This window comes from Anser brachyrhynchus (genome assembly GCF_964034855.1).
Source record: "Anser brachyrhynchus genome assembly, chromosome: 5".
In the NCBI taxonomy this organism is placed as follows: domain Eukaryota; kingdom Metazoa; phylum Chordata; class Aves; order Anseriformes; family Anatidae; genus Anser; species Anser brachyrhynchus.
In genome coordinates, this window is record NC_137699.1 from 21353883 (window position 1) to 21366716 (window position 12834).

Consider the following 12834-nt stretch of genomic DNA (forward strand, 5'->3'; position numbering starts at 1 on the left):
TCTGGCATGCTCAGCCAAGAAATCAGTGGAAGACGAAAACATTTGTTTCTGAGTGAGTCAAGCCATCAGAAATAGTCACAAACATCCGATAAGATAGTGTTTACAAGGCAAACGGATATGGCAACAAATACTACTAGCTATGGAATTCAATACACCATTCACTTTTAGAAATATTAAATGAGAAAGTGTTTCCAACATATTTTGATTCAAATGATTTTGTCTTATTCCAGTAATGAATCCATTGACTTAAGTCAATGGGAACTACAGTGCTGCTGAAAATTGGGCATCTCTATTTTAAAGACCCAAATACAGACTTAGGAAACAGGTATGACAATAGAGCATGCTGTTTCTTTGTTCACATGAAATCAAAAGCTACATGAAATGCAACTTTATTGTTGCCAAAGAACTTTAGGTCAGAAAATTTCTGCTAAAATCCTGTTACATTTTTTTAACTACGTTTGGAGGGGGAAGAGAAAAGGAAACTGTAAATCTAGCTACCAAAAGCAATAAAAGCTTTTCTACCTCTACGTGACTGAGAAAGGATACCAAGATGGACAGGTACTCACAAGTCTAAGATTGTTCTTGAGCAGCTGGCCTGTGAGCCAAAGCCATAACAACTACCTTTTGATGCTAATGGGTCATTGATCTATACTGAACACTTGAAGTCATAAGTTTTATTAGAGGTGGTAGAAATATACGACTAATTATTTAAGCTCCTTTGCTGTCTTTTGGTGGGTATTTTGCACAGAAAACAGCATGCTTTTTGAAGTCCCGGACACATAAAAGCAAATGTGGCAGAACATACCTACTTACACGCCAACAAGCACACATATTTCTGGCTAGATCTTACTCAAATAATGAAATTTACTAAAACTTCCATGAAAGAATGTGAATTCTTTTTATTATTGCTCCTCATTCTTTCCTGCTCCAAGTCTCTCCTGACCCACAAAATTGCCATACATCATTAGGTTAGGAAATCAGTTGTGCCAATTATTAGTCTCATGACATTAGGTATTTCAGCTGCTAGAATTATGTGTTTACCTGAGAATCCTGTATTTCATTTAAACAGTATATTTCTAGTTCTGGCCCTCGTAGTTTCAGTGGAAAGCAAAAAAACCATGAACTCCAGGGACTCAAAAGGCAGAACAGAAATAAAAAAGATGAATAAATAAAATAAATGTATGGTTGTAGTTACGAAGGTCTCATGAATTTAAGTCATTCTCTTGATTTTCTTGGTCCAGATTCATCTGTATTTTATGTTGCAGCAAATCAGGAGTAAGACACCCTCACTTTCCCCTTTACAGCTGTGCAACTCGTGTTCACTGTTTCCCAGTTTTTGACAGTAGCCTGGGTTAGGCTACATTTGGGAGCTCACGACTTAATGTTGCTGTGGAATGGCCAGCAAGTGTCACTATAGACTGAAGCAAAGTTTGTGCCTCTCCCTCGGAACTAAATATGAAAATATCTGAAGCATTCAGGAGCAGGGAAAGCTGGTGGAATAGGTTACAAAATGGCTCTGCAGACTGGCTGCACACTGTGTTCCACAGAGGTTACTGGGCTAACCAAAGTATACCATATAGTTTCCACAAAACCAGGAAATACGGCACCATACATAAGCTGGCTAATGACCATAACTAATATTCTAATAATTCTAATATCTGAATATGGTAATAATAATAGAAAAACAAATCACCCAAATGTATTCAGCAGGATTTGAACTTTGAACAGAAAAAGAAACTCTGGTTAGTGCAAGGAAGTGGTCTGCTTGTATTACATATGAAAATGGAATATACTGAGAAGTAATCTAGAAGAACGAAGGAAGAGAAGCCTTGTGGTTAGAACCAAAGACAAGGGTCACAAAAGCTGGCTTCTGCCCTAACACAGCCATTGGCTTTCTGTGAAAGCCTGGAAAAGTCACTTAATCTCCTTGCATTTCATTTTCCTCATTTATTAAAAGGTGACAATAATTCCTACCTTTTAGTTTTAATGAGGTTTAGTTCATTAATGTTTATACAGCAAGTGCAGATCCTTGGCAGGATAGTACTATAGAAATGCTAAGTGTTATCATTGCACAGCAATATCCCAAAGAAAAGCAGTATATTCTTTAATAAAAAGAGCTCTCTAATTAATATGGCATTACTTTTATATAAAAGAAAAGAAGTCAAAATAATTTCCTACTAGTTATTTTAACAACTCCTCCTCCCACCACAGTGTTCTCATCTTGGGTCCCAACTGCATGTGAACTATTCAATTCATCCTCCAAGTGGAAAATGAAAGGAAAACACCTGAAAAATGAAATAACTGTTTTTCCTAAGGCATAAGTGTAATTTAAAACATAACATTATAGAATGAAAATCAACAGCATTGTTGAGTTTATTTTATTAAAAATGTTTCTGTGTACAATGGCTATGTGTATAATTGGGATGGTGCCATACAATAAATTTCCATTAAGAAACAATGACTCACTTACCACAGTGAAAGCAGTAATAAGGTTAAACTCTTAAGTTAAGTGGAAAGTAAGTCAGACTAAACCCCAGCAGGCTTCCTACTAGTGGCATAGCTAATGTTTCTGAAAATGTTCTAAATGTTCTTTCTCAAATATATGTATTATACATTGCAGTATTGTTAATTATATCCATTTTCTCTTTTATACACTTCCCCAGGAGATCAGTGAAGAATGAAAAACTTAGATATAGTGGATTTCAGATTTAATGAGACAAAGATGGTTTAATATATATGACAAAGTGATGTGCTCTCACCATATTTGATAGGTAATTATTTTTTATACTCTAATGGCTACCATTTTGAAAATAATTAATGTATTATTTATGTAATTAATAGATAATCAACCAAGTAATGAAATAGTCTGGTTATATCATTGTGGGTGGTACTATCCTGTTTAACATCTCTAGAGCTCTTGGCATGACATCATGGCATATATAAACACTTAACTTGAAAGATTTATGCACATTTGAAATATGTAAGTAACACTGCTGTGGTAGTTTTGTTCATATGTATATCCTCATTTACATATATATGCAAAGGACTTTAAAAACAAGTTTGTCTGAAATCAGATTTTTAAATCTCTAGTTATGCCCTTCTATAAATGCCATAATTTTCCACAGAAATAAGAACTATCCAGCATTTCCTAAGAAAACATGGATCTATTGCTGTGAACTTCTGCAGGTTTATAAACAGTCCTTTTAAGTTTGCTGATAGAACAAATAGAATCAGCTTTTTTTCTTTTTTTTTTTTTTTTTTTTTGCCTTTTAGCAGAAGGCCAAGAATTGGGAAAAAAGACAAAACAATTACGGATCTCATAAGAAAATTTAAAATTGCACTCAAAGGGACATGTTCAGGAACCTGGAAGAGAAAAAAAAAAAAAAAAAAACACAAAACACAAGAACTTTATCTACATTGACACAACCCTCCCTCCCACTTAATCTTCATGACTGGAAAAGGAAGAGTTAAATACTGTCTAATTGGGAAGACTGTCAGTTTTCCGCAGTTGTTTTCCTGAACACTTGTCTAAAAAAAATATTTGTTTGGAAGTGTTTGCAACCTGCCCTTTGAGGTGAGTATTCAATAAATTGTCCATTGCCTTAAGAGTGCTGTTGCCCTAGACACCCTGATGTACTAGTGGAAGAGAAAAACCTCTTTACCTCTAAAGCTCGACAATTACGTGTGATTCGTTTCTTATTCTTTGGTCAAAGATCACTTGCAGAGTAAAGTGACCTGTAATGAGGACTCCGATGAGGGTTTATTTAAAAGTCATAGCTATGAACAGAAGAAAATCACATGGTTCTATCAGGTTTGTTTGCCAACTTAATAGCCCTCTTTCCTAAACTGTCCCACTACTTTTGGGGAATGAAACAAAACATACAATCTCTGCTACATCAGTTGTAAAGCTGAATGATGGCCTTCAGCTGAAGGAGCTTAACCATCTGAATATAGCATAATGACTACAATTCTTTTTTCTACTTTCCATAAAGCTCCAGGCTTAGGCTTAACATGTGGCCTAGACTAACACAGATCTCATAGTGTACATGTCTTTTTCCACATATCTGTTCACAATAAACTTCAATGTTTTCTCAGTTATGCTAAATTTATACCTCTGTAAATGTGACCTCAGATGGGCTATTCTTGACTTATATATGTAGAGAAATAGGCTATTAAACTGATGGCCACACAACATATTAATTAAAATAACTGATGTAGGAAGTGAAATTCAGAGGGAAGCTTCTCATAAATCTCAGCTTTATAGTGAAGTAGAACGAAAGGATAATACTGCTTTTCAACTTTGGTGAGATTAGCCCTTTAAAGATCTCTTCTGCAAAAAGTTTAAGGAATAAATATTATTGCAAAGATTTAACAAAATCAAATTGAATGAACACATTGTACACAAATAAAGGTGAAAACATGAATGTATGATTACATATGTACATGCATTGCATTATGCTATGTATAAGATAAATATTTTATCCTACCACGAAAAAGAGTCTCTATGAAAACTATGATTGTTTTTTTATTACCTTAAAATATTGCAGTTGTTTCTCAGCATTCATTGTTCCTTCATTTTCTTGTCTCAGACAGGAATTGAAGATGAAAAGCTCTGTATCTCTCAGCCACCCTTTCAGCTCTTTGATCCTGACCTCCAGCTGCCTTACCAGGCTGCCGCTTTCAGGCGAGAGCAGGTCACGTGGACCTAACCCACTGTGCCCTACCATTGTGTCTTGGATCTTCTCTCCTAGGGTTTTCTAATGCATCAGATAAAGAAAACATAGATTAGTCTTACGTACCAAAACATATACAGGTTAATGTGTAGCAAGAAGCATCTGTTAGATGACCACAGATGTTTTTATTTTTAAATTACTACTAATATCAATCAATTTCATTCTTTGTTTCCTTGTTTCAATCAATTTCATTTTTTGTATCCTTGTTTTCCACTTATGCCCCAGAGCTGTTCTCTCTGGGTCATTGACTTTGCTGGAAGCATGATAAATCAATGTTTATTAAGAGCAACTGTGGACAGAGAAGACAAAATGATACATAACTTTGTAAACTAGTTGCTTTACAGAATTTATCAGTTGCTTTAGATACTTATAAACATAAGACATATTAGTTTCTAGGCTGTAAGAACAGAAAATATGACAAGCACTGAGTTCACCAAGCTCTTATGCAAGGTACCATCTATGTTTTTAGGGAAACATCACATCACTGAAATATTTCTTGAGATATAAACTGTCAGGTCATAGTTTCCAAACTTGCAGCAAACTTGCAGAGCAGTCAGGTCACAAAACATCTGGCTTGCTTTTAAAAGTGGATGAACTCATCCAGACACCAATAAGCTAGAAACTGCAAAGCCTTGATGTTCTTGAACATCAGGCCAATTGTTTAGGCAACTAAATTTGGATTTAAGTTCTTCATGTTAAGCATCCACTTTAAAAATAATGCACCAGAATAAACATTCACCTCTGATCACTAATGAAACTAATTTACTACAGCTTTTCAAAGTAGTAGTTCTAATAAAAGAACCACTGAATAACATTTTGATAGTGAATGCTGTGATGGTAATGAATATTCTGAAGAGGCCGGAGATAGAAAGTTACCTTCCTTTTCAGTATTTTGAAAGGCAATCCTTTAACATCACAAGGGAGATATGCTGTTGCCTGCTTCTTCTATGCCAAGCAGTATTTTATCTGACCTATAAGAGGCTGACAGTCTGACACTTATAATAAGCACTAGATCTGTGTTACTGATTGTAGAATATTGAATATACACTGACAATCACATCCAATAACCTTTTAAACTGATAATTAGTGGTGGTTAATTGTTGTAACATGAAGACACAGTTTTAGGTGACCCAGTCAGCTGAAAATAAATGCTTTAGAAAGTTACTAGAATATAATTTATAATACTGCAGTTAGCTTCCAAAAATAAGCTTTAAAAGCAAATAAAATTAGATCAACAGACATTAATCTACTATGTGGCATTCTGTAAATAACATCTTTAGGAGATCATAACTGAAAAACATGCTTTCCTGGCAACACCCTTCTATTTTCATGGTGCAAATATTGATAATTTGAAGATCCTCGGTGGAATCCAGCGCTAGCTATTGTTTTTATGCTGTAACAAAAGTAGCAGCAGGAGGTGAAATCAATGCCCTTGGAGGGTAGGGTCACAAAAAAGAATTTATTGCCACTTTTTTGTTCTGGAACAGTTTGCAATCATAAATTCTTCATAAACAGAATACTTCAGAGAATGGTCCGTCTTCATAAATATACGACAGAGGACATCAATTTCATTTAATTCACAATTTGTGTCAGCACAGCAGATGCCAATGCCTGCCTTGATAGGGTTGTTTAATATGCAATTGAGACAGAGTAATATTCAGCACAGGGGACAAAATTTCACAGATTAAACTGTACGCACCACTGACATTTCATTCTAATGTATTTCCATTCCACACTGTTCACCTTAGATGAAAGTAATATTAAAAACCATATCCCTCTATTTTACCATTGTTAGAAGTTAAAATCCTTGTCTTTAATTTTTTTTCATGCCAATTAAAACGTAATCATGCCAATTAAAACAGTATGCCTACTGCCGTTAGTTTCTGCAAAGATTTTTATTAAATTAAACAAAACTCTATCAAACTCTGCTTATTATTCATGAAGTTACATTTAGCAGGAAAACAGTAATACTTTATTTTTCATTTTTCTGTAAATGCTGAAATTAATGGAAAAACTTAATCGAGAGGTATATTTTGATTTTAACATACAGAGAAGTGGAGGGCTTCAATTTTTTCTTAAGAAAGAGTTTTTCTAGATTTTTAGAATTATGTCAGTTACTTATCTCATATTTTATATACTACCAGCTGTAATCAGTACCACCGAATTAATCTGATTAAATACACTGAAAGTCATAAATGTAAGGACTACAACTAAAATTATTTTTAAAACACAATTTGTCATAATTAGATGTAAAATAATAGGTTAGTAAGTCCTATTTTTATTAGTAAATTTATTCATGCTCAAATACTTTGAAAATGCATTTGTTAATGCTACGTATTAAATTTAGAAAGTAATAAGCTCACTAGTTAGAAGACAACTTTTAATGTTTTCTGACAATTTGCACATTTAGAGAATCGAGTGGTTAGAAACAACTGTGCTGAACTAAAAAAGCCCCACCCTCTGTAAAATGGCTATTGCATTACCAAATAAGCTGAAGTGACACAAGTCAGTATTTAAAAAGATGCTGGCAGGTTGCATATATAGCTTATTCGTAATATAGTAGAAATGTTTTTAAACTAAGATAATAGCATGCAAAATTATGCAATGTAACTGTATTGCTCATATCACGCATCTATAATTAATCATTTAAAGTAATTTATAAATTTATCTTACCCTTGATTTGAAGTGAAGGCAATTAAGGAGAGAAGTAGATGGAAATATATATAGTTTGACCTCTCTCTCTCTCAGCTGTTTTACAACAATAGGACAATAGTGTCTCCTGCACGGTGCCATCACTGGTCTCTGGGTAACAGAATCTCTATATTGCTTTTTTTGCCAGATTCTTGTATCTCACTCTTTGGCTGAGACCCAGCCCATCATAGCGTGAAATGAATTACATGAAACTTTTTTGGCTTTTGTCAAAAGTGAGCTGAATACAGCAGCATGAAACATATCCTGGCTGTATTTTTAGCTTCAGGTATTCAGATTTGTACAGAATCTGCATATTTGTTTTTTGAGCCATCAGTGTGACCTGAAATATGCAGTGACAACCCCACTTTTCATCTTAAGGGTATAGTAAATAGTTAAACAGTAGATGTCTCTACCATGTACCTTCAGAATAAATTCTATTAACATTCACTCAAGCATGACAGTCAGTGTATATCAGATATACTGCATTATAGTTGACTTGGTGCATACCCGTAATACATGGCATATTTTACTTACATTTTTTATGTATTAAAGAACTAAAATTATTAAAGTCAGACAGGAGACAAGCATGGAATAAAAAAAAAAAAAATCAACAGAAGAGGAAAATACTATGGAGTTTTTATAATAGCATGAGTAGCTTGTTTGAAATGTACGTGGTGAATTGAAAGAGAGAGATATTTGTGCCTCAAATTAGAAATCAGACAGACAGCGTACTTCAACACACAAAAATGTACACATAACCCACAAACAGTAATAAAAATGCAAATACCCCGAGCAGTTCCCATTTTTCATTAATTGAATCCACTTTTTCAAGGAGATCATTTGGTAGTAAAACACCACTTTTCTTCAGAGCTTCAACCTTACTGAGCAGTTCCATCTTTTTCGGGTGCCTGATTGACATTTCTACATTGTATCTCTAAAATGAAAAGAAATAGATAATATTAGCTACTGTGAAGAGTCTTCTCTCTAAAAATTAAAATTTAATTCTATGTGCCCAGTTATAATCACACTCACTATGCCATTCCTTTATTTATTATTTAAGCACACAACCTTCTCATTACATATCTGAAGAGACTTAGGTATCAACCACGTTGTCTTCTGGGTGACGTATAAATGCAGGCAGTTAGAAATTGATTACATTTGGTGATATTCACTCATTATATTCACTTGTGCATTCACTAACACTCACTGGTCTGAACCTTGCTCTGCCTCTGTATCATTCAGGTCAGCTGGTATCTTATTTTTCAAATAAGAAAGCAAGTAGCACTGAGGCTCTCCACTGGAAAAAGCCCAAGGAATTAATTTCAGAATTAGGCTTCCTGTAAAGTTTATTTCTTCTCCCTCTCATTCAGGATTTTGTCTCACATACGGGCCCTAAGCATTGCAGCACAGGCAAACGTGAGAGGTTCACCTTAGAAAAACAATTAGATATAACTTCCTTGCAACAGAATAGCAGTAACTTGATTTGTAATGCATCAACCAAGAGTGAAATGGCACACGAACAACAACTGCAACGCTCACACAGTCCAGTACTCTCTTCAACCTGTGACTACCCTTTATTTCCTGCACTGGTATTTATTATTTAAAAAATGAAAAAGAATGAAGAAAACAGGACTAAAACCTGAAACTTCTTTTTAAATTACTTTAATATGACTTTCTCAGTATTTTAGCTGTACATATATATTCTATAAAGACGTATTCTAATGTAGAGACACACTTGCAAAAAAAAAAAATCTCTTTAAAACCTTTATTCTCTGAAAACCTGAATTAAGTATTAAATCTGATAGTTACTACAGTGATTAATCATGTTGTAGTAGCTGGCATGGTACCTCAAAAAATAAAACTTAAACACAGGCATACACTTCTATACACGCAGTACTTATAGTCAAGCTCTCTCCATTATGTGTAAACCCCTCACAGAAACAGGACTTCTGATACAGTCAAAAATATACCTTTTACTGAAAGTAGAGTTCAGCATACATTCTTACAAAGGCGTTTACGAGACATACGTAAATTATGCAGAGCTATTAGCAAATTGCATCCTAAACACAAAGCTTTATTTGCTTTATGTTCAGCCAAGAAAGCTGCTACAGCAGCTCATACTGCAAATGCTAGTAACTGGGCTAAGTACAAAAAATTAAACTTGAATAAGGAATGTTTAAAACATGGGTGCCTTTGCCAGATCCAAGAACATGCTCTGTAGGAAAACAAAGCAAAAATACAATTGGAGACAGCTTAAAGAAAATAATAAAGGTGTGAAATCACTGTTTCAGCTAACAGGTCCTCAGCATTTCCATGCATATGTTTGCATATTGTTAGTTTCATATTTTAATCTTTCATTTACACAACACATGCACATCATTTGTATTATGTAAACTTCAGCAAATATTAGTCATTTGTGGATCATAGAGCAAATGTTTTAAATGAGGTGATTTAAACCATTTCTCATTATTAATGAACACTGATCAGGTGTCTGCATATCCAAAATTACATGAATATGCATAGTAAAAAACAAGGAATTGTTTATAAAGAACTTGCCTTTTAATACAGGGAGTATTATGCCTAAGGGTTCAGAAACATACGATACCAGATATCAACCAGATTTGGCACTGGGGAACTGAATTCTCCAAGAGGTAACAACATTTTATTGGACTGAAATGTTCAACAAGTACACTTCTCGGTCCATATTTTTGCCTTTTCAACTAGAATGGTTACTGGAGGTGATTACAATCTCCTTTATGTAATCTGATTTCTATTTAAAGATGATATAGCTGAAAAGGATTTGCATAATTATTTCCATAAGTACATGTAATATCAAGGGGAATCCAGAGTCCAATTTGCTAGGCACTGAAATCCAGTTCATGCTACTCCCTTTCTTTTGTCAAGTGAATTAATAGAGTGAGAGAGTCCTCTAGCTGTGTGACACTGGTGCAGGCGTAGCTGGTTAATGGCTGTTATATAGCACCTGTTAGGGGCTGCTGCAGGGTGGACTGAGGTTGGTTAAGTTCCTGGGCAGTGTATGACCAACGAAGAAATAAAATACGGTGCATGTTTCATGACTACAATGTTCTTGTTAACACAGAAACATAAGATGTTTCATCTAATTTTGGACTAGATAAAATAATGCAATGCAGCATAATCCAAATAGTGTGACAGATGTTATAAAATGTTATTACATTAAAAAATAAATAAGCTAGACTTTATGTATACTCTCTGTCTTTGTCATCATGTAACCTACTGTATAAACAAGCATGATGAAAGTGCTGATTGATAGAAAATGCATTATACTGTAACTGTAAAAGATGAAAGTATTCAGTTCATTATTAGATGTATCGGTATGTGACTGAGAGTCTGTATTGTTTCATTTCTGGATATTTAATATGCAGTGTGTATTTTAAGTTAAGGGAAGGGCTTAATGTACAGAAGGTGCAGTTTAAGAACTGATAGCACTAGATGCTATTGCTAATGCTATTTTTTAATCCATTAAACACCTACACTCTAAGCAGTTGCATGGAAAAATTAGCTACCAGCTCTATCAGCGCTGCACAACCCTAGTCTGGTAGGACTACTTAATCCTGCGGTGAGAAGATAATTTAATCTTCAGATTCATTCTTTCCTCAGCTTTAAGTGAGCAAAGGCAGCTCCATTGTGACAGTCTGTGGATGCTATGATATAGATTACCATTTAATAGGCAAAAATGAGATTAAGAAAGTTAAAGTACCTTTTTTTTTTTTTTTGCAACAACCACAATAGTCACTAAATGAGTAATATTTAATTTCCCACAACACCTGTCATATCACAAAAACTGGGGAAAAAAAAACATAATGGAAAAAGTGCAAAATATTTACAGCATGATTAGCTGTGTGCATGCATGGCTGCCTTTGTGTTCCTGAAACCCCTCAAAAGAAATTCAAAACATTGTTATGTAAGTTAAAGAATTTGGGCTTTTTATTCCCTCTGACTCAATATGATCAATAGTTCTCAAAAGAAAAATAGTAAACTTTAGCAAAAAGCTGTAACATTTATCCATGAATAAGTTTGGCAAAAATATTTAAACCACAAGAAGTTAAATTCCAAAACAAAGCAAGTTAAAACCCTATTTCCCCTGATAAAAATATTCTGAGAAACCTAGGCAGGCTTGATTGAGACACATTTTTTGACACTTTAACTAAACTATGCCTTTTCTTTTTTTTAAAAAAAATATATATAGAAAACATTTTTTGTGTGAAAAATCACACCCGAAAATTCTGCCCAAATGGAGACTGGAACAATGCCTTGTAACAGTGTTAATTGTCACCATGGAAACCAGAAGAATAAGCCATTTTGAAACTGGTATAGAAGGCACACATTGAGCAACTCAAGCATTTTTCAGCCTCCCTCAGTGTTAAGGAACAAGATGCCTAGTCACTGAGAGGTCAGAGAAAGAAATCATCATGAAAGGTTCGTAGATGTGCACTGTCTGGTAAACAATAAAAAAATCTGTACACAGTTAACAACTCTGTAAGACTACGCACTGCATCTTTCAGAAAGAGAAACACCACAAAAAGATGATCAGGACTAGGGTGCAGATTCCACCCCTCGAGCAAAACTTTAGGGCAATATTATGTGAACCTTGCCCCTAAAGCTCCCTGGGAATTCTGTTGTTGTAATAAAACTTCAGAAGAGGAAAGGAAAAAAAAAAAAAAAAGCCTGCATGATGGAATTCAAAATAATGCTCTAAAAGCACACAGAGAGATTAAGACATCCATTGTAAGACTTTTGTATGGTGCTTCTGTTGGTTATAGTGAAAAGAGACCAGACATACTGAACACACAGTGGAGCTATGGCTACGAAGTACAGAAGAATTAAGCCAGTGAACTTTCTCCATTATTGGAATAAGGGTGTGCTATTTGTAGATGTTCTGTGTCCCATCATTCACATACTAAAATAATGTCTTCAGTCAAATGGCACCGTATGATAGGCAACTGAGATCAGGACGGAGTGACTTGCCATTTTATTTTACTGAGATTATATCTTTAAATTTTAAAAACTTGCCATTTGCAATGATTCAGCTGCTGCACACACAAATACATACACACGCATGTTCACGTTTTATATGCCACACATACTCAGTGGTGGCACTCATTCTCAATATATACTACATGCATAAATTTGAGTACTGAATCCTTTGCAAGCAAATTCACCAGATACGTAACAAAATATATATAAACATATAGCAACACACATATAGCAATATTTGTCCATCATCTCTTCACACATTCTCACTTTGCTTTCTGGATAATGTTTGCACTCTTCATGCTAGGCTTCATGGTGGCCCCTTAGGAAGCCCATGCCTAATGCCATTCAGTGATGAACAAAGAGTCTTTTTATTCCCAAGTCCAGGGTCCAAAGC

General features: G+C 34.6%; 1 protein-coding gene across 12 annotated transcripts in view; it reads right to left on the minus strand.

The window, feature by feature from the left end:
• The window catches only part of AKAP6 (A-kinase anchoring protein 6), a 294771-nt gene that overhangs the window by 43509 nt on the left and 238428 nt on the right, over nucleotides 1-12834 (minus strand). For all 12 annotated transcript variants that reach the window (XM_080592636.1, XM_080592641.1, XM_080592637.1 and 9 more), the window contains 2 exons: nucleotides 8212-8358; nucleotides 4533-4757 (listed from right to left, as the gene is read on the minus strand). In XM_080592636.1, the coding sequence (XP_080448762.1) occupies nucleotides 4533-4757; nucleotides 8212-8358 (372 nt within the window). The remainder of the gene's footprint in view (nucleotides 1-4532; nucleotides 4758-8211; nucleotides 8359-12834) is intronic.